A 21,897-nucleotide genomic window follows, 5' to 3' on the forward strand; every position below is an offset into this window, starting at 1 on the left:
GTGAGATACAATAACATTGTGTTGTTTTGAGCCACTGAATTTTGGGGAGATTCGTTACACATCAGGAGATACCTAGAACTCCCACTCCTTGATATGAACTGAATATTTGTGATCCCCCTAAAATTCGCATGTAAAAGCCCAAACCCCAGTGTGATAATATTTAGAGGTGGGCGGTCTTTGGCAGGTGATTAGGTTTAAAATAAGTCCTTAGGATGGGGATCCTATGATGGTATTAGTGCCCTTTTAAGAAAGAGGAAGGGAGACCAGAGTATAAGCTCTTGCTTCCTGCCCCACCACCTCACCCCCAGTGACTTCTGAGGACACAGAGAGAAGGGAGCCGTCTGTAAGCCAGAAAGAAAGTCCTTACCAGGATATCAATCTGTCTTCACTTTGATCTTGGACTTCCCAGCCTCTAGAAATGTGAGAAATACACCGAGTGGCCAGATTATTATGATCTCTGAACGCATAATAATCTGGCTACTCAGTGTATATCCTATATAATAAAAGGCTAATATGCCCCTAACTGGTTTGGCTCAGTGGATAGAGCGTTGGCCTGCGGACTGAAGGGTCTCAGGTTCAATTCCGGTCAAGGGCATGTACCTTGGTTGCGGGCACATCCCTAATAGGGGGTGTGCTGGAGGCAGCTGATCGATGTTTCTCTCTCATCAATGTTTCTAACTCTCTATCCCTCTCCCTTCCTCTCTGTAAAAAATCAATAAAATATATATTTTTTAAAAAGGCTAATATGCAAATTGTCCCCTCGACCAGGTGTTCGACCAGCAGGCAGGCTGGCCAACCGCCCATGTCCCCTCCCACTGGCCAGGCTGCCCGGACCCCACCCATGCATGAATTCATGCACCGGACCTCACACACACACACTGAGTGGCCAGATTATTATGCATTCAGAGATCATAATAATCTGGCCACTCAGAGTAAATGTCCTTTTAAGCTACCCAGTCTATGGTGTTTTCTCTTAGCAGCCCAAGCTAAAATGCTCATTATTAATTTCCATGCATCTAACACACAATTACAATTGAACCTTTGGAAGATCTGCTGGAGCATGGGTGAAAAGAAATAGAAGTCTGCTTCAGATTGTCATTTCCTAACATACACTGTTTTTATTCCTCCAAGTTATACATCCTAGTTACAGTCTAGTCTTTTTTCCAGATTGACTTAAAAAAAACGTATTTAAAGCTATTTTGAAACTTTCAGACCTGCTAGTCTCTGGTCAGCTCTGATGTTCTTGCCTCCTGGACTTCTTGCCTCTGGCAAGCGCTTCTCTCACTAATGAAGACACTTAACCCTTATCTCCCTAATTAATTTCTGTCTTCATCTAAACCAAGCCCAGGAGGTTCTCACCACCAAGAAGGGAGACCATCCTGCCTTGGGTATCCTTTTTTTCCCTAACTCAAAACAGAGATAAAATGGCATTTTCCCAGCCCCACTTATTCTTATGTCTATCTTTTGGCCCAAATAAGATAACCAGTTCACATGTTCGTTCCTCCATCCACTAAAATTATGACATCCCAGTTAGCTAAGTGACTCCAGACTGCAACCTGTCTGTATCAGGCATCCCATCCTTTCCAAGTGAGGATGTCGGGTATAGACAGAGTCCATTATGAGCAACCATTTTAGTTTAGCACCAAATTCTGCTTTCTGCTGAAGGAATATGACCATTTCCCCAAATCTGGCAGTGCCCATACCCTGGGCCACAATTGAAACACTAGCCAGTGTATCCAACTTTCAAGCTACTGTGATAGCGCTTTGTTCCTTGTAACTTGAGTGCCCACAGTCCTTTCCCACAAAGCCAAGCTACTAGTCCATAACCCTCCCAAAACAGGTTTCTAAGCAGTCTTGATTTTTTAATACCTCCTGAAACTTAAAAACAAAAGAGGACTCGCTATGACAAATTCATGACCAGTGACTCGAGGCAGCAGTCCAACCCTTTTCAGTGCAGGGCTGCCCTAAATCCTGGGCACCACTCTCACTCCTAGTTACAAGGTCTGTGAAGCAATTGTCCCCGGGAGCAGAGAGAAGCCTTTCAATGGCAGGAGCAGCTGGTGGGAAATAATGCTGTCTGGCTTCTTGGCACCATCCCCAGAGTGAAACCTCAAATCACTGGGCCTGTTTTTATGCCATTCCATGTCTTTCCCAAAAGTACCTCTAGAAAAAGCACACTGCTCTAACCCAGAAAAGGTCTTTTCCCATTAGAAAGGAAACTCACCAATAGGCTTCCTAGTCCTTTCTGGCTGCCAACATAAAAACCTCAGGGTCAGCTCTATTTGGGGATGTAGTTGCGGGTTCAGCATGTCCTTGCATCCATGGTTTCCCAGGTCATGCTATCAGAAAGCATGTCCTAACTCAGGGTGCTTGATGAGATTGTCCAAAAAGTGTGGATTTCCAAAGTGAATTTGTCATCTTGAGTGACACTGATGTAAGTGGGTTAAACAGATGTTTAAAAATGGGAAAGCTAAAATCAAAAGCACTGGGTCCAATCTGCCCATAGACTGTAACCAACTACCTACAACCAAGACAGTCCTCCTCTGGCTGGACTGAGGGTGGGATCCTCAGTTCTAAGGCACTGTGGGTGACTTCCAGCTGAGTATGGGGGAAAAGGAAAGGGTGAACGAACAAGGAGAAAAGGAAATTCAGAGCAAGGACCATAGAAACTTGGAATTATTGAAATCCAACTATTTCAAAACTTCAACTTTCTAAAGAGAAGTTATTCAAACACCTGAGCAGAAGTGATGGAAAGAATTTGCAACATTTAAGAAGAAAATACCTGGACTTAAGCCAAGTACTAACTTTTTCTTCTGGAATTATTTCTTTCAAGACTTCTAAACTTAGAGTCCCAGCTTTCTCGACAGTAAAATGAAGAGAATACCACACACCCTTTCTCTAATCATCTGCAACTAAGATGATATGCATTCTTCAGAAGACAAATGTGATGGAAACTCAATGGAATTTTTATTGACCAGTATTCAATCTGCCCCTTCCTACCTCAAATTTAAATTTTTTTAAATAATGAAAATTCTGGGTCCTTAGCATTAAAAGAGAAAAAGATAGTCATCATTTACTGACCCAGTCCTCACCCCTCTCAGAGCATATGGTGCATGAGACATCTTGTCAAACATATGGTGTTCCAAATGTGAGAGTGCTAAATATTAAATATTCCACAATGGTTTTCCATAAACCAAGTTGTGAAGGCTTGTAGGCAAACCACCAACTCCCACAGCAGAGGTAAGTTCCACTTTAGCTTTTCTAACTAATCAGATTTTCTCTGTTGACTTGTTTTCTATCCAAATAATTCATTGGTTTTTATTTTCCATTGAGAAGAAGTACATGAGCTGCTAAAAAAAAAAATGCTGGTCAATCAATTTCTGCTTAAAACTTCCATATCAGAGTGTCTGTTCTTTTGAGCCCATTTTTCTAATGAGCTAAGGCTCAGTTTCCCTCATCTCTCCCGAAGATCATAATAATGGTCATCCTGCCTTTAAGTGAAGTTATTAGCATTTCTAGGTTTTAACTTGCTAATCATGGCCTTGTTTCCTCATGCAATTGCCTCACCTAGCCAATACATAGTAATAATAGTAATTAATAAAAATAACACATACCATGTACTCAGGATATGCCATTTATTAAACATTTGCATACCTTTTCTCTAATTCCCATATCAACCCTACATGTAGGTATTGTTATCTGTTTTAACAATCAGGGCAGAGAGAGAGGCTCTGTAACTGGATCAACATCACACAGCTGATTAACCAGCAGAGATGTGATTTAATTCATATCTTTCTGAGTGCAAAGTCTATTCACTTTCGTGCAGCAACTGCTCAGAAACCTATGTGGAAGCTATGCTCACACTGTAACCTCAAAATCAAAAGGCTATATAATAGTTGTGTGGTACAGGGGGAAAACAGAACTATTCAGACAGCCCCCTAAGACAGTTTGTTTTGGGGGTCATGATCCACATTTTTTCCGCTGATCTACTACCCATGTCTGAACACTAAAAATAAACCAAGTCAAAATATAAAGAACAATGAAGCACATCAACCTAAAGACTTCTCTTTTTTAACTTAAGAAAATAATTTCAGACAGATGGAAAACTTGCAACGATGGTATAAGTATAACCTTCACCCATCTTCCCCAATGTTAGCACCTTATATAATCACAGTACAATAGTCAAAATTTAAAAAACTATTGTTAACACAATACCATTAACTAAAGTGCAAACTTAAACCAATTTTCCCACTACTAACACTTGTCTCTGTTCCAGAATCCAATCTTAGACCCTACCTCGCCTTAGAAGCATCGCTCCTGTGAGTTTCCCCGTCTTTCCTTGCCTTTCATGACCTTAACACTTTTGAAGAATATTGGTAAGTCATGTTGGAGACTGTCTCTCACTTTAGCTTGTCTGATGTTTTCTCAGAGTTTGAATGAGGTTATGCACTCTTGGAAAGAACATTGTAGAGACTGTGCCCTTCCCAGTGCATGGTATCAGGAGTAGGTGCTGTTGGTACATCTTTTTACTGGAGATGTTAGCCTTGATGGCTTGGTTAAAATGTTGTCTGCCAGGTTTTTCCACTGTAGAGTTACCTTTTTCCCCTTGTTATTAACAAACATGAGGGGAGGCAGATTCTTTGAAACAAGTTTCTCAAGCTTTTGTCCACTAATTTTAGCATTCATCCATAGACCTTGCCCACAACAATTATTATTGTGGTGTTCTAACACCAGTTTCCTATTTCTATCATTCCTTGTACATTTATTAACTGCAATTCTTCTGTAAGGATGAGCTACCCCTTCTCCCTCTTTTTATTTATTCAGTTATTTTGTTTATATCATTATGGACTCGTGGATCTTTATTGTATTCCAGGGATTATAATTCCATACTATTGTTATTTATTTTTGCTGCTCCTATTGTTCCAGGTAAGGCCACTGGAAGTTCTTTCAGGTTGGCTCTGGGCCTTTCCTAGGGCCCTACCTTTTAGCTTTATGAACACGTCCTTACTTTCTGGCAGCACAAGATGCTTCAGAGTCATCTCGTGATTTCCCTATGCCAGCCCTAGAATCAGCCATTTCTGCAAGGAACCCTTGTTACTTTTATTGGAGAATGTATTAGAAACCAAGATTTAGGGGCTAGGTGTGCTCATTGCTACTGTGATGTCACTGCTTTTAGGCCATCTTGGGGGAGAGAACTTATAAATATATGTATGTGTACTAGCCCACATAAACACACACTTATACTTATTTCTATATCTATCTATGCATGTTTTTAAAAAAATCATGAGTTCATATTGATATCTCTGGTTCCAATTCTAAATGCCTCTCTTAATGTTTTATTCAGTATCTCCCCAATGAGAGAGTCAGGAGAAATGAAAAAAGACTAATGCATTTAAGTCATTTCCAGTTATTGTCTAGGCAATGGGTCAGCAAACTATGGCCAAATGCCTATTTTTTGTAAAACACTTTTACTGGAAAAAAAAGGTTTTTTTTGGAACACAGCCACATCCATTACTTTGGATATTATCTATGGCTGCTTTCCATAATTGAAAGAATAATTGAGTAATTACGACAGAGGTCACAAAGCTAAAAATATTTTCAATATGCTCCTTTACAGAAAAGGTTATAGATCCCTGATCTAGACTATGTTTCCAATTTTCATGTGAGAGATGAAATGGAAAGAATGTGGGTTAAAATCCCATCCTTCCTGTGGCCTTTGGCAAGCCACTGACCCTTTCTGTGCCTCAGTTTCCCTCTTCCTTATAGTGTTTTAGGGAAGACTAGAGACCATGTAAGTAAAATTTCTGGCACATTATAGTTGTTCAACTAATGGTAGTTAGAATGACTTCTATAGGTTGGCTGTTTATAATTTAAAATGGGATTTTGCACACACACATACCCAAACTATTTTGAGTGGTGGTTAGATGATTAATATAGTGCACAGAATCTGTTTGGCATATAGGGGTTAGAGTTAAACCATAATCCTTAACTCAAATATTCTTATCACTTACTAGCTGTGAGAACTTGGATGAGTAACAATGTCTTTGAGCCTGTTTCTCCATACAAGGATAGTATCTTCATAGGCCATTAGAAGTTATGTCTATGTGTCTTTATGCCATGGTCCCCAACACTAAAAGAAGACCAAGGCTGGGATGGTGGTATCAAAAGTAGACTCAGGATGGATTAGAATACCTGTGCCTGGCCCTAGACCCAAGATTCTGATTCGGGAGATCTAGAATAGGGTCCACACTAAGGGTGTTCACAAACACCTAAGGGGATTTTGTTGCAGGGCCAGGTCTGAGAACCACTGTTAATCAGTAGTAAATGCCACACAAATCCTCTCTGTGACCTCATGTCAGCCCTACATCCTCATCAGAGTCATCCTGCCTTCCTCTCACTCAGATAAATGCCAGGCCCATTAAAGGGCTCCTGCAAGTGCTGCAGGAAAGCAAAACCTCCTTCTGAGCCACGACACTGTATCCCTTTACAGGAGTTTAGGTCCTTCTGGACTTCAAGAGCCTAGTAAGATTCTCCATGTTTCAGGAGAAAATCTAGTCTATCCCTCAAACATCCTCCTCCCTCATTGTTCTCATTGCATTATGTCAGTCAACACAAAATCAAGGACCAGGTGGTGTTCTATGGAGGGGAAAGGGAACAGGAAGATGGCCAGGAACACTGGTAAGAAGGAAAGAAAATTAAAGAAGTCTGAAGGGCCTTGTCCTCCTATCCCTGACCGCCCCCAGCTGAGCCTTTCCCACATCACCCTGCTTGGCAGTGGGGCAGGGTAACAAGCAGATACAGAGCCTCCTAACCCATATCTTGGGTCCACAGCAGCCGTGTGGAAGGGGAATCCCCAGGTAGTGGGAGCTGAGGTGGAGATTCCTGGGGCCATTTGGATGTGAGGAGTATACATCACTGTGACTGACACATCCCATGCCTGAACACAATTAGGCTGGTTCATTACTCCAAAGGCAAGACTCCCCTGTTCACGATTAAGCATCAACAGAAACCAGAAAGAACAGGTGTGTCTAAGAGGAGGAATATAATGAAGGCTGTCAAATATAGTGGGTCCCAAGGACCAGCTTTCAAAGTATCTTAACCCTTCATCTGCCACAGCTTTTTTAAACTGAGGGGGCATAAAATTAAAGTGTACATTTCAGTGGCATTTCATATATTCACCATGTTGTATAGCCACCACCTATCAAGTTCCAAATGTTTTCATTATCCCAAAAAAAAACCTTGTACCCATTATGCAGTCTCCCATGTACCAGTAGCTTTTTGTAGTGAGACGTGGTTTTGAAGGGCACAGGAATGTCTCTGAGCCTGTTGAAGACATTTTGTCTTCAACCAGGTGGGAGCAACTCCTAAAAAGGCCTAAGTAAGTGTTCTCTTCTCTTGCCCCACCCAGTCCAGTGGGAACAATGCCTCTCTCTCTCTCTCTCTCTCTCTCTCTCTCTCTCTCTCTCTCTCTCTCTCTCTCTCTCTCTCTTACACACACACACACACACACACACACACACACACACACACAGCTGCTCGGTTTCATGTGGTCAACCATCAATAACCATGAGAACAAAAGTGCATCACGATTGTTCTGAGAGAAAACTCTTCAGCACCCCACAGTCTGAGTGACTCCCCCAAATGTGTCCAGACAGAGGTCAACTCTTACCCGCTGCTTCTCTGGGTCCACGTAACGAATGCCAAAGTAGTCCTTCTCCAGCAAGCTGTAGTAGTTGCAGATGTGGTCAATAAGAAACTGCCCTTTGGTCTCCCTCTGCAAAGGAAACACATTGATGTTTCAGCCAGAGCTCACCTGGTGCATCCATGCTAACATGTGCCAATTCACCCCAATTGGTCTGTGCTCAGCAAAATGGATCCGTTCACTCCAGTTCCTGCAGCTGAGACTTCCAAACTCGGCCTACAATCCTCAGTGAGAATTACATTACACACACACACACACACACAAAACCAAAGGAACACCATGAGCCATTACACACAAACACACCTCAAAGGAACATCATATATGCAAAGCACTCTAATTTGTTCTTGTTCTATTATATGCCATTTAATTTTTTCTAATGCTATTTATAATTGAGTTGATTTCACAACTCAATACCTAGTGGAAACCCATAGTTTGCAAATCCACATACGATGCACCTGACTGCTCCAACTGCTCTGTAGGTATTCATTCATCCACTATCCTATGAGAAAGGTCCCCATTTCACATCTGAAGAAAGGGAGGCACAGACAGGCTCAGTGGCTTGCCCAAAGTCACACAACATCTATAGAGCAAGGCAGGATTTAATCCAGAACACCAAACTGTAGAGCCTGGCTCCTACTGTGCCATTTCCTCTCCCCAGAGCATTGGTGAGTCCACTGAGACTCTGCTAGAAGGCAGGGTCTACATGGCAGAGAAACGCAGTGAATGGTATTGGACAGAACATGCCTCATAGCCATCTTATCACATCCATACATCAACACAGAAATGCACTGTAGGTGACTGCAGGGAGCTCAGACTGGGATTCAAAGACAAGGCCGGGTGACCTTGGCAAACTCCTCAGCAGTAAAATAAGTTGGTTGGACTAGGCGATTTCTAAGTTGGTTAGATTATTTTTCCTTCTAAAATTCTATGAGTGAGAGATGTGTCAGCCAGCCAAATCTGATTAAGATAAATACTATCACAACAAAACCTTTTTAACAGCAAAGACTCTTCCAAGCCTTCCTCAGGATATTTGATAAGATAAATTTCTGCTTCAATCAAAGTTGCTGACAGACCCATGGAATGTTTTGGGGATGGAATGTGACCTATAAAAATAAATGAAGAAACATTAAGCGAGCCTCTCCTCCAAATCCACTAAAAGTAATTTTGGAAGATCAGTTTGGTCTATGTTACATGGTTATCTTTTCATTAGAAAGTAGTACCATCAGCTTGGGAAACTGATGAAAAAACCACTTGTTGGCCTTGGATGCACCACATTGAATGAAAGACTGGGGCTTTTAAACCCAGATTGTGAAATGAAACCTCAATTTTCCTGAAATCACTTTTGAATTTAATTTCGAATGAACCTTGAGCCTTTACTTCCTTTCTGAGAGAACCCATTTGATGTAGCCCAAAAGTAACAAAACATCAAAAGGAAATTTGCTTTTAGATTTCTGTAATTGTTTTTAAGCCAGGAGGCCCAAATGACCAACTATATCTAATGACAGCTAAAGCCAATGCCCAGAATACAACAAATGGATTTAGTCCCTTTCACAGGTTTATTCTGTAACCCATCCATTTTAAAGAGGCTGCTGCAGGATCAAATCACTGGGCATAACACGAGCTCATCATTCCATGATGGGTTGTCAAAAGCTTTCTGCAGCATTGACTATGTTGAACTACCCCCACTATATGCGAGACCACAGGTCTGTGGGTCAAGGCAATGCCGTGCACTGAGGTGGGATTGAGCAGACCTTGATTTTGCATGACAGCTACTACTAGCATTCTGCCCTGAAGATGTATTGCAAAGCACCACAAAGATCTTTTTAAATAATTAAACACAACAACCAATACACACTCTCTGGCAATATCCCCTTAAACTACCTAAAACCCTTGAGAGAAGGAGATGCCACTGCAGACAATGTGGCGACTGCAGTGTGCAAGTGTGGCTGAAGCAGGGTTCAATGCCTTCCACAAAGCAAGTGAGGACAGTTCCCACTTCCAGGCCACCAGATGGGTTCTAGATCTATTCCTCAAAGCACCTCCCGCAGACCAGCAATCCCCAGAGCAGCGGCTCAGCATCCCCTGGAGGGAGCTTGTTAGAAACAGAATCTCAGGCACTGCCCCGGACCTACTGAACCTAACCTGCATTTTTTAAAATTTTATTTTATTGTTTAAAGTATTACAAATAGTAGTACATATGTTTAATTTTTCCCCATTGACCGTCCCCTGGCCTCCCCTACCCACCAGCACATGCCCTCACCCCAACCCTTCTTCTCCCCACCTCTACTTCCCGCCCCAGTGTAAGATCCTCCGATTAGTCACATGCTCATTCCAGTTTGAGCAGCATTGGTCTAGGAAAGTACCTCGACCTTGCAAAAGTGCAAAAATTGTGCCTGTCTCCAGAAGTCACTAGGGAAACAAAAGCCACTTTTCCCTTTGAGTTTTCTGAATTGAAGAATAGTCTTTCTCCACCTTGAGAACACAAACTGCCCCTGCATCCACAGGCTGCCAGCCAGCCTCGTCATCCTGAGACGCTTCGTGTCTTTGCTCTGAGCCAAGGCACCAGCTCACAGTCTCACATTCTATTCTGCTCTGTTCCACTCCTGCCTGGAAATCCAGACCATGTTCTTAAGCCATTTAAGTTCTTATTATTGGCATTTCTGTGCACTAAACCCAGGTCTTGCACTAAACAGAAAGCCACCCAAGCTCAATCCAAGGGTTAGTTGTGCTCACTCAGGGACAGGTTTGTGAAGGTTAGAAGTCCAGCTGCCAGCCCCCCAACACCTCACTGCAGGGGAGGGCTTGGAGGAGAACACTGGTTCTGCCCCCACCTCCTACCCCTTGACCTCTAGTGAACTGAGCCAAGCCCTCCACTTGCTTCTCCTGAGGTTTCTAGGGTGGAGGCCATTGTCTACCACCCTGTCCTGCTGCTTAAGCCAGTGCCCGGCACACTGGATATCCCTGAATGAAAAAAATGTAGAATTGCTTTCTCTCATGGAAAACCGGGGTCTGGGAACTAACAGGGTACCTCAAGCAAGACAGTCAAGTCCTTGTATTGGAGGTTCCTCAAACATAGTGGAATTAGCCAACCGTCACCTAAATCCTGCAAGGTCTATGGGGAGAAATGGTAATCAAAGGTTTCAAGTATAGGGACTTCTTTTTATGTCAACATTCTGTTGATTCTCTCATAAGATAGCAGTTTCAACAGCAACTGAATAGGGCAACGGAATCAAGCAGCTAATATAAATTCTTTAGAGCTGTTATCTAAGTTGTGTTTATTAATCATAATATTTCATAGACATGAGAAACAGTAGGACATAAATATGTGAGCAAGGCCTCAGAAGGATGTTATGAGCCATGCCTCAGGAAAGTGCCTCAGGCATAGACATTTTTTTTTATATTTTATTGACATTTTACAGAGAGGAAGGGAGAGGAATAGAGAGCTAGAAACATCGATGAGAGAGAAACATCGATCAGCTGCCTCCTGCACACCTCCCACTGGGGATGTGCCCGCAACCAAGGTACATGCCCTTGACCGGAATCGAACCCGGGACCCTTGAGTCTGCAGGCTGATGCTCTATCCACTGAGCCAAACCGGTTTCGGCCAGGCATAGACTTTTGATGCTATCTCTAAATGAAGCTATCTTGTCTCAGAAATGTACTGACATGGTTGATAAAAACAGTATGTTCACCACACACACTTAAACGTGTGTCCCTATACTGGTCCCCCACCACCTGTAGTGCACTATGACCATAAAGTCTGCAGGAGCTCAGTCCCAGCTACCTGTCCCCTGGCATGTGAACCCCACTGCCCACCACATTCCCACCTACCATCTTCCACATCTTCCATTTTCCACTCCTCCCTAACCCCTGGAGGAATCTGAGTTTTCAACCTTGAGCTGAGGCCAGCTAGTGGCTTTCAAAATGGTTCCTTGAAAGAGTTTACCTTTGAAGTGCTTGGGAGCATCCTCAAAGCCAGAAGACACCCTCAGTGGACACAGCTTTGAGTTGCTCTGTAAGAGTGTGTAGCCACTGGGTCCTACGACCTGGGGGAGGCAGAAGGACCTGACACAGACCAGACTTCAGGGAGGATCACTAGGATGAGGGGAACAAGCAATAGTCAGAAATCAGGAACAGACCCAGGACACTGGGAACAGGTCATCCTGGGGTTGGCACTATGCCCCTAGAAACCCCCTCGACAAACAGAAGTGGGACTGCCAGACCTCTTTCTGATAATAAAGGTTCCTGCTCAAAGGGCCCCGTTGCCCAGCACCTTGTGCTCACAGGAGTTCTCTTGAGAAGCAGCGGCCTCCATGGATGTACATGTAATTCATACATTTCTTGTATGAGTTAAGGGCCTCAATCCATTCACCTTTGTGGGCAGAAGAACAAGAAATAGTAATGAGAAACTGGTGAACAAAATGGTTCTGCTTCTATTGTGAGGGACAAGTATTTGTTAATTTAAGAAAGATTGTGTCTTGGTTGAACAGCATAAAAATGCTGTTTAATCTCTTCTAAAAAAATTCAAACATATGTGTTAACACATACATTTTGTTATGGTAGGCACACAGCCTTAACCAAAACAAAGCATCTCTTGAGAAAAAAAATAGCTTTTATAATTGGATTTTAAATAGAACGTGATATCCTGCTTTGTTAATTGTTCCTTCCCACGGCAGACAGTAACTAGTATTTGAGTTTGGCTGTGACATAAATTCAGAAAGTTGCATCCTTATAAAATAGTGAGGAAAGAAATAATACTAAAGCTGTTTAAATGTGGAGAAATGTAAAGAAAACAAGAATACAGGAATCCCTTGTGGTTGAGTCTACAGTGGAATCACACAGAAATTAAATGTTGCTTTGATTTGTTTCCATCAAATATTTTCAGACATGAAAGATAAAACCAAGTCTTAGAGAAGCTCAAGTACCTAATTCTGAATACACATCTGTTATGTAGCAATAATCAGCAAAGTGTGGCTAAGATAATTGAAAATATAGGCTAGATTGATTAAAGGCATTTTTGTGCACAATAAATATTAATAAGTTGGGGGAAAGGGAAGTGTATGGCTATGACTGTGACTTAAAAACCAAAAAATAAAAAACAACTATCAAAGATAGACACTCATTGGAAAAAAAGACACACACAAGACAGTTGCCTGAAAGTAAGCATCGGGCTACAAAATACAGGCAATATACAAGTGGCTGCCTAGCCCAGCCATTCCCTTTGGCAGAGAGTCAAAACCCAAAGCCCATCTCAAGTCCATGGCAGCCCCTACACGCCCTGAGAAGACAGAAAAACACTGCCATCCTCATAGCAAGGAGCTTTCAGTACCAAGGAGAAGGATAAAGGGCCCTGAGGAAGAAAGACAAAAGAAACTGTGAGTCCCTGAGAAGATGAAGCAGCCAGAGCGCTCTGGCCACTCCATCGTCTGGGTCCTGAATGGGGTCTTCTTAAGGAGAGTCACAGTTAAAGAAGGAAGCAGGGTGGCTTGGTGTAGGAAATGTATCTTCCTCTTTTTTTTTTGCGGGGGGGGTCATCTTTGTTCTTGAAAGTATTACAGATGTCTGCCTTTTTTCCCCATTGATCCCTTCTAGCCCCTTTACCTCCACCCCCAGTCCAGGCCTTCACCACACTATAGTCTGTGTCCATAGGTTAGGCATATGTACAAGTTTTTTAATTAGTCCCACCCACTCTTTGTTTTTCTTCTGGGTGTTTTCCACCTCCAGGACCCCTCCTTGTTCCGTGGCTTTCTTCTTAAAAATGCCCATGTGTCTGTGCTTAGGCACAAAGCTGTTTCTCCCCTGGCGGGCACCCTAGTACTTGGAGAATCATATGTGCTGTGTCAGCTCATCTTAGTTTCTGCCACTGCTCAGTGCTCAACAGGTTCTTCCTTCCCCATCTTTTTCTTCTTCCTGTTTCAGGCTCTCTCTAATACCATGGCCACGCCCAACTCTTGAAGGCATTGGCTTCTGAGTAATTTTGAAGTTTTAAAATTTCAACTAAGTGGTGTTTGTGTTTTATCTTGAGCTAAGAAAACAATTATGCATCAAACCCCTTCATAGTCCTATCTGTGGAGACCCTTGGGCAGAGGAGTCCCATGATGTCTACATATCCCACACTGGAGGCAAAAGCAGTTCTGAGAATTATCTGAGAATCATCCTACAGGGCAGCTCTTGGCCACCTGAGATGGGGAGATAAAGCAGCCAGAACAAGAATTGTTGAATGGTTTATAAAGAAATTCAAATCCACCCGACCAGCGTGGCTCAGAAGTTGAGTGTCAACCTATGAACCGGGAGGTCACAGTTCAATTCCCGGTCAGGGCACACCCCCAGGTTGCGGGCTCGGTTGCCAGTAGAGGCCGTGCAGGAGGCAGCTGATCAGTGATTCTCTCTCATTATTGATGTTTCTATCTCTCACCCTCTCTCCCTTCCTCTGAAATCAATAAAAAAAAATTTTTTAAGAAATTCAAAACCACTTATACAACTAGGCTTTGCTCAGGTAGGAGGAAAACCTTCATCCTGGACCATTAAAAAAGAAAACTAAAGGACAGAGAGATAAATTTAAGAGAAGATTGTACACCTGTAGCCCTAATGTATCCATGGGAGTCCATGTGACTTAGTCTTTACATACCTCGGACACATTTAGAGAGGAGAAGGTCAATATTAAAAGTACTAACAAAGAATTTCAATTCTTCATTATTACTTTTTAAGGAACATTAAAGAGAACCCAAGGTTTAACCCACAACATTTCCCCAAAGCTCTTTAGCTTCTCCAAATGACCTAGTAATCTCCAGGTACTGTGAAACTCACCCAAATTCCTTCCCCAACACCAAACTCCCAAGTCTTTATCTTTTATCTCCCCATCCCTTACCTCTCCCCTATTAATATGTAGGTTGGTGGCCTCATTTATAGCAAGAAACCATTTTTGCAAGGTAGATGAGGAAGAAACTGAGAAGGGCCAAGGCAGAAGGGTGGCTTAAACATGCAATTTTCAAGAACTACAGAAGAAATGCAGTTCTAAAGGGCACTTTGCAATGGCCCAATGCATGTCACTGTCATATTCAGTGTAGCTTGCCCAAGAAGCATTCTGACCAAGTTGAGAAGATTGGAAATGGAGCAGGCTGGGCAGGGAAAGAGGAAACCCCACTGGACAACAGATGAGTCCAGAATGTCTTCCACTCCTTTGCATGTACATTTCTAGACCTTGCTACTTCACAGGAAGTTAAAATTCAGTGTGCTGAGTAATATGACAAAGTCACAAGCACAACAGGAATAGCAGCTACAAATTACTGTCAACTATAAACGAGGGCCAGTGAGAACAGCTGAACAGAGACTGTCACTCACTCCTCCCCACAACCCTAGCACCAGCCTTATTTGGGTGATGACTTTCTAGAAATGCATGACTTCCACCCACCTCCATTCCTAATGCTTCCAAGCTGCATATTTCTCTCCCAAACTCAACTCCTCCTTCTGGCAACGGACCAAGCCAGCGTGGTCCATAATTCCCACTCTGTGAGGGCATGATGCTTCACTTCAACAGTGTCATTCTAGAAGATTCTCATATTAGTAGTCAAGCGATTAGTTGGCCTATAGCCCACACAGTCCCTGAAACAGCCCTGCATGTGCTTCGGGGATTCCTGCACACACATGTGCACACACACACAAATGATGTGTCAAATATTTGAAGACTTAAGGGCGTAGGCTGGGTTCCCCGACTATCACACTCCCCCTTTTCTTCGAGTGATTAGGCACAGAGGAGGAAAAACATCTTGCTTAAATTTACATCTCTTCTGACTACACAGCAACCCAAGCTAAGAGTGTGTGTGTGTTTTTAATGAATCTAAAAATATAGACAATGATTGATATGAATTTTAATGGCCACTATTAGCTATTATGAAGTTAACTTTTGTCTTCAACGCTCCTCTCTCTTTTTTTTTCTTTGACTCTCTGAGCAGATAACAGCTTCCTGAAGGAAGGAAAATAGATGCAATATACCAGCTCTTTACACCCAAAGAACATTTTGGTCCATTGTTTAGTAATGCACAACACAACCTGATGCTAATGTATAAACCCATAAGAATGCACAGGAACTGCTCAAAAACAAGTATTAACAGTGAGAACCTCTTCAGGATTTCACTCTTTAAAAAGCAGGCAAAAGATATTCAAGACAACATAAAATTTAAAAAATCATAAGATGGAATAAAAGATTCTGGTAAAATTCCTACTTTTACACATGTGCATATTTATATTCATGCATTTATGGTAGATACACTTTAATAGCTGATTCTATTACATTTTGAAAATGAAATGTATTTTAATAAACACTGCCTTTATAATTATTTAAAGTATGTATATATTTTTGGGACACCCTGTGTATACATATAGACATGAAGAATAAAGGCTACATGTTGATGGTGGTATTTTTAGTTTTCCTTCGTGCCTATTTGCATTTTCTAGATTATTTCATTTAGCATAATAATCTCCAGGTCCATCCATACAAAAGGTAAGATTTTCTTCTTTTTTAAGGCTGCATAGTATTCCACTGTGTAAATGTACCACAGCTACTCCATTGGACACCCATTTATTAAGCTCCTAATTGCTCTCCAACTGTGTCTCTGCCTTGTCCCCAAACTTCTGCCCTCCTCCAAGGGGAAAATAAACTCTCCATCAGTTGGGGAAAATCTCTACCAGCTTCTTCTCATGTTGGGACAAGAACTTTTGTTGAGAATGTGACTCCTCAAAGTGGCACAACACATTTTTGTATACAATAGCAACCACCCAAGTTTCTCAGTAATAGCCAAAATTACATGTGTTAGCTCATTCCATCTTCACAGTCACTTTGGTGGGTGCCACTGTTATTATCCCCCTATACAGAGGGAAACAGAGGCTCAAACAACAAACAGGAGCTGAACCCAGGACTCAAACTCTCTTCTTTGCCCAACACTTCTGCTCTTTCCACCAAGTCACAGGTCCTCAAACATTAGATGTAGAGAACACTTGTTTTTCAGTAAGCTCTCCGTTACCCAACCAACCAGTCTCTCACACAGTTTTCCTTGAGTGTTCAGTGGACTAAGTGTGAAAGTGATGGACAGATACCACTCCTCAGTTTTCTACTGACAGCCTTTCCTCCAGCCTTCTTTCTCAGTATATGAGAACCCTCTTAATCTTGTTCTCACCACACTGGGGAAAGAATTGTCCCTGTGTCTTACTGATTTTTCACCAGGATCTTTCCTTTCACAAATGGAAGGACCAGGAAACCATAAATTCTCTTTCTGAAAACAACAGATGTGCTCCCTGCTACCTAAGACAGAATAATGAGGCCAGGCCAACCCAGAAGGGTGAGTTGCTTAGTAACTGGAATTACATATTCCTGTGCCCCAGAGGCAAATGGTGCCTTTGCTGACCCTCCAAGTGTTTCAGAACTTGTTTCTTAGTGACACAGCTCCTCCCTGGAATGCCTCAGAAACATTTGGGGCAAGAGAGAAAAATCCTTATCTTCTCACCTTCCCCCAGGGCTGTAACATCACCTGCCCATTAGAGACCTGGCTAATTAAACAGTCAATTCCCATCTGTGTCTAAGGCTTCAAGTCATTCCCCTCCCAGGCTTTTGACAAAGTCATTTTTGAGTAGGTAAGATGAGGCTAACTGTAACAATTTCAGTTAACATAGTAGAGGTTCAACTTTTTAATGCTAGCCTGTTCACCCTGTGACAATGTATTAACCCTCACTGGAACTGACTTCTTAGAATATTTTAGTGTGTAAAGCAGTGTCTACTGATGCAGGGAGGAAATGGCTAGAGAGAAAGGAAGTTTCTATTTACAGAGGCCTGCTATGTGCATGCTAGGTGCTTCACCTACAGTATCCCAGAGGAGGCTAGAATGAGGCTGGAGCAGTGAGCAAAAGGGGCAGAAGTAAATGAGGTCAGAGAAGTGAGGTAGCCAGATCCTATAGGACCAAGGAGAAGATGAGCCACAATCCCCACCAAATGATTCAACTCCCAATTCTAACAATGACAAGAGGGGGAGAGGGGGAGAGGGGGAGAGGGGGAGAGGGGGAGAGGGGGAGAGGGAGGGAGTTCCTCAAAAGTACAGGCCTTTACTCTGCCAGATATCCTTTTATAAAGCCAGGTTGCCTTTTTGCCTAGGTGAGTGGAGAGGTGGGGGGTCTGGGGGGACCATAAACCTAAATTTCTTAATTTAATGTTTTAGATTAAGAAGCAGTTTTAGACAACTATTTCACTCAAACTATTACACATTATTTCATCTCATCAAAGAGTGGTAAATATTAATATGCATTTTTTTACCTCATTCATTTATCCATGTCAAATTTTGAATCTATATACAGAAACCTTCTATGAGCCAAGCTATCCATTCACATTTTATTTCAGGTTATTCATGATTCTTCAAAATTTGCACCATTTCTGGAATCAGTATATGTACAGAAATGAAGTTTCTATCAGATAATCCTCAACACATCAGGCAGCACTGTTCTAGCTGCTTTTTCTTTAAGTAAATACTATTGGCATACTTATCCTATATAATAAAAACCCAGTGACTGAAACAGCAGAATGACCAGAACAACCAGAGATCAGAACGACTGCGGCCTCTAGCCCAGGACAACCCCACCCCCCAGCAGGGACCCCCACCCCAATGAGGGGGCGTGGCCAGCCTGCAAACCGCCTGCAGACCTTCGCCCCGGCCAGCCCTGCCCCCCAGCAGGGACCCCCATCCCGATCCGGGGCTCCCATCAGGGCAGGCCAGCCAGCCCCCACCCATGCACCAGGCCTCTATCCTATATAATAAAAGGGTAATATGCAAATTGACCCTAATGGCAGAACGATCAGAACAACCACTGGACCAGTCACTATGAGGTGCACTGACCACCTCTCGGTCCCTTTTCCCCAGCTGGCAGGCTCCTATTGCCTGATGGTGAACAGGGAACCGGGGGTGGATTGTGGGGGATGCGGGTGGCACCAGTCCAAGGCCCCCGCCCTGCCAGTTGCCCCCCACACAGAGGGCAACTCGCAGTGGGGATGGGGCTGGCAAACAGGCAGTAACAGCCAACCTTTTGGTCCCTTCCCCGGCCGTCAGGTACCCATCACCCAATGGCAAAAGGGGGGGGGGCAGCTGCAGGCAGCCAGGGAAGATGGCCCTTATCTCAGGCCAGGCCTAGGGACCGTCTCTGCACACAAATCTCATGCACCAGGCCTCTAGTATAAAATAAAGTACACAAACCACAATTACACAGACAACTCTATGAATTTTTACAAAGTGAACAAATCTATATAACCACCATCCCGATCAAGCAGTAAAATACTTCTCACTCCTCAAAAGCCCCTTCATATCCTTCAGCATTACCTCCCCACAAAAGTATCCCCTACTCATTTCTATGATCACTTTTGCCTGTTTCTGAACTTTAAGTGAATTGATTTCTACAGTATTGCTTTGCTTTAGTTCACCATAATTTGATATTCATACATGTTGTTGTGTGAAGTCACCCATTCCATTATATAAATATACAATTCATCAATCTATTCTACTATGGATGGATATTTGGGTAGTTTCTGGTTATTAAAAACAAAGCTGCTATGAACACACTTGTACATATCTTTGGGGAACATATATAACTATTTCTATTGGGTGTATACCTAGGAGCAGAATTGCAAAGACATATAGTATATGTATGTTTACCTTTAACCGATACTGCCAGAGAGCTTTCTAAAGTGGTTTTATTGATATACTCTCCACTGGCAGTGCACAACAGTTCTTTTTTTTTAACATGTTTAATATACCCTCTAGATACATATCCTAGAACTATTAAGTCAAACAGAAAGACAACCTTCTCCATACCAGTGTATTGTCTTCACCATGACTGACTGGAGAGTAACCTTTGTGAGCAGCTCAATATGTTCCCTAAATGATGCCCTGAACATATTTCAATGTCAAAATATGGTCCAAATAAAATTATTGCCATTAACAAGTAGCCTTCAATATTTAATGGGATACAAGTAACTCCACCCAAAAAGTCAATTCATTCAGCTTTGTACAGCTACATTTTGAAATTAATCCTATTGAGCGTACTGAAGTATAAATCCATCTTTGGAGGTGGCCAAGTGGTAAAAACTCTTAAAATTATGGATCCCCCAAAGTCATTTTTCTCTTATTTTATGAAATCTAGAGAAACAGCCATCTATTTTTCCAGTTGCCAGAGCAGAAGGTCATCTCAGTGGAGCATGTTGGCCCTATAGCTGCTGGCATCCATGCACAAAAATTAAGTGTGCTGGCCACTGAGGGATCAGAAATACAAGGACACGCCAGGCACTTACTAGTAAACATTCACAACAGCATGTTAGCTCTGCCATCTGCACATCTGGTGGCTAGACACAGCACATGGATTCTACTGCAATAAACAATACAGCTAAAAGTTGAACTCATAGAAACACAGTAGAATGATGGTTACCAGGGCGGAGATTAGGGAAAATGGGTAGGTGTAGGTAAAAGGGTACAAAATTTCAATAATACTATGAACAAGTTCTGGAGGCCTAATGTATAGTGTGGTGACTATAGTTAATACTACACTGTAGCCCTAGCCGGTTTGGCTCAGTGGATAAAGCGTCGGCCTGGGGACTGAAGGGTCCTGGGTTTGATTCCGGTCAAGGGCATGTACCTTGGTTGCAGGCACATCCCCAGTAGGGAGTGTGCAGGAGGCAGGTGATCGATGCTTCTCTCTCATCGATATTTCTATCTCTCTATCCCTCTCCCTTCCTCTCTGTTAAAAAAAATCAATAAAATATATTTTTTAAAAAAATACTACACTGTACCCTTGAACTTTTCGAAGAGAGTAGATCTTATGTGTTCTCACCACACACACACACACACACACACACACACACACACACACACACACACAATACCATGTGAAGTGGTAGATAGATTAGCTTGATTGTGGTAATCATGTACAAAATATATATCAAAACATCACATTATATACCTTAAGTATATGCAAGTTTTACTTATTAACTGTATTTTAATAAAGCTGGGGGAAATTAAAGTAAAATAAATAATAAAGCTTTTTGGTACTTCAGGCACTCACCCAAAAAAGAATCCAACTCTGAAAATATGTGATCTTCCCTCGCTGAAAGCCTGCTTCAGACTCACAATATTTAACAAAACCATAGTGCCTGCCTTATCTTTAGCTTCACTGGGTTCTCCCAGTGACTTATTTATTGTTTTAATTTCTTTATTAAGTTATTGCATATGTGTCCTTATTCACCCATTACCCCCCACTTCCCATTCATGACCCCACCCCCGTTGTCTGTGTCCATTGATAAGGTTTATATGCATACATATAAGTCCTTGGTTGATCTCTCCCCCTTACCCCCAACCTCCCCCACCTTCCCTGAGGTTTGATGTTCTGATTGATGTTTCTCTGTCTCTGGATCTACTTTTGTTCATCCGTTTACATTATATTCCACAAATGAGTGAGATCATGTGATATTTATCTTTCTCTGCCTGGCTTATTTCACTTAGCATAATGCTCTCCATCTCCATCCATGCTGTTGCAAATGGTAAGAACTCCTTCTTTTTTTACCGCAGCATAGTGTTCTATTCTGTAGATGTACCACAGTTTTTTTAATCCACTCATCTGCCGATGGGCACTTAGGCTGTTTCCAAATCTTAGCTATGGTGAATTGCGCTGCTATGAACATAGGGGTGTATATATCCTTTCTGATTCGTGTTTCTAGTTTCTTGGGATATATTCCTAGAAGTGGGATTACTGGGTCAAATGGGAGTTCCATTTTTAGTTTTTTGAGGAAACTCCATACTGTTCTCCACAGTGGCTGCACCAATCTGCATTCCCACCAGCAGTGCACCAGGGTTCCTTTTCCTTTGCATCCTCACCAGCACTTGTCATTTGTTGATTTGTTGATGATAGCCATTCTGACAGGTGTGAGATAGTACCGCATTGTTGTTTTGATTTGCATCTCTCTGATGATTAGTGACTTTGAGCAGGTTTTCATATGTCTCTTGGCCTTCCTTCTGTCTTCTTTCGAAAAGTGTCTATTTAGATCAGTTGCCCATTTTTTTAATTGGGTTGTTTATCTTCTTTTTGATAAGCTGCATGAGTTCCCGTAAATGTTGGAGATTAAACCCTTATTGTTGATAGCATTGGCAAATATGTTCTCCCATGCAGTGGGC

At 42.3% G+C, this 21,897-nt stretch overlaps 1 protein-coding gene across 3 annotated transcripts in view; it reads right to left on the minus strand.

The window, feature by feature from the left end:
* FRMD3 (FERM domain containing 3) overlaps positions 1–21,897 on the minus strand; it is a 294,130-nt gene that overhangs the window by 113,883 nt on the left and 158,350 nt on the right. For all 3 annotated transcript variants that reach the window (XM_080667366.1, XM_080667367.1, XM_080667365.1), the window contains exon 2: positions 7,670–7,774. In XM_080667366.1, the coding sequence (XP_080523492.1) occupies positions 7,670–7,774 (105 nt within the window). The remainder of the gene's footprint in view (positions 1–7,669; positions 7,775–21,897) is intronic.

This window comes from Plecotus auritus (assembly GCF_963455305.1).
Source record: "Plecotus auritus genome assembly, chromosome: 5".
Lineage (NCBI taxonomy): Eukaryota > Metazoa > Chordata > Mammalia > Chiroptera > Vespertilionidae > Plecotus > Plecotus auritus.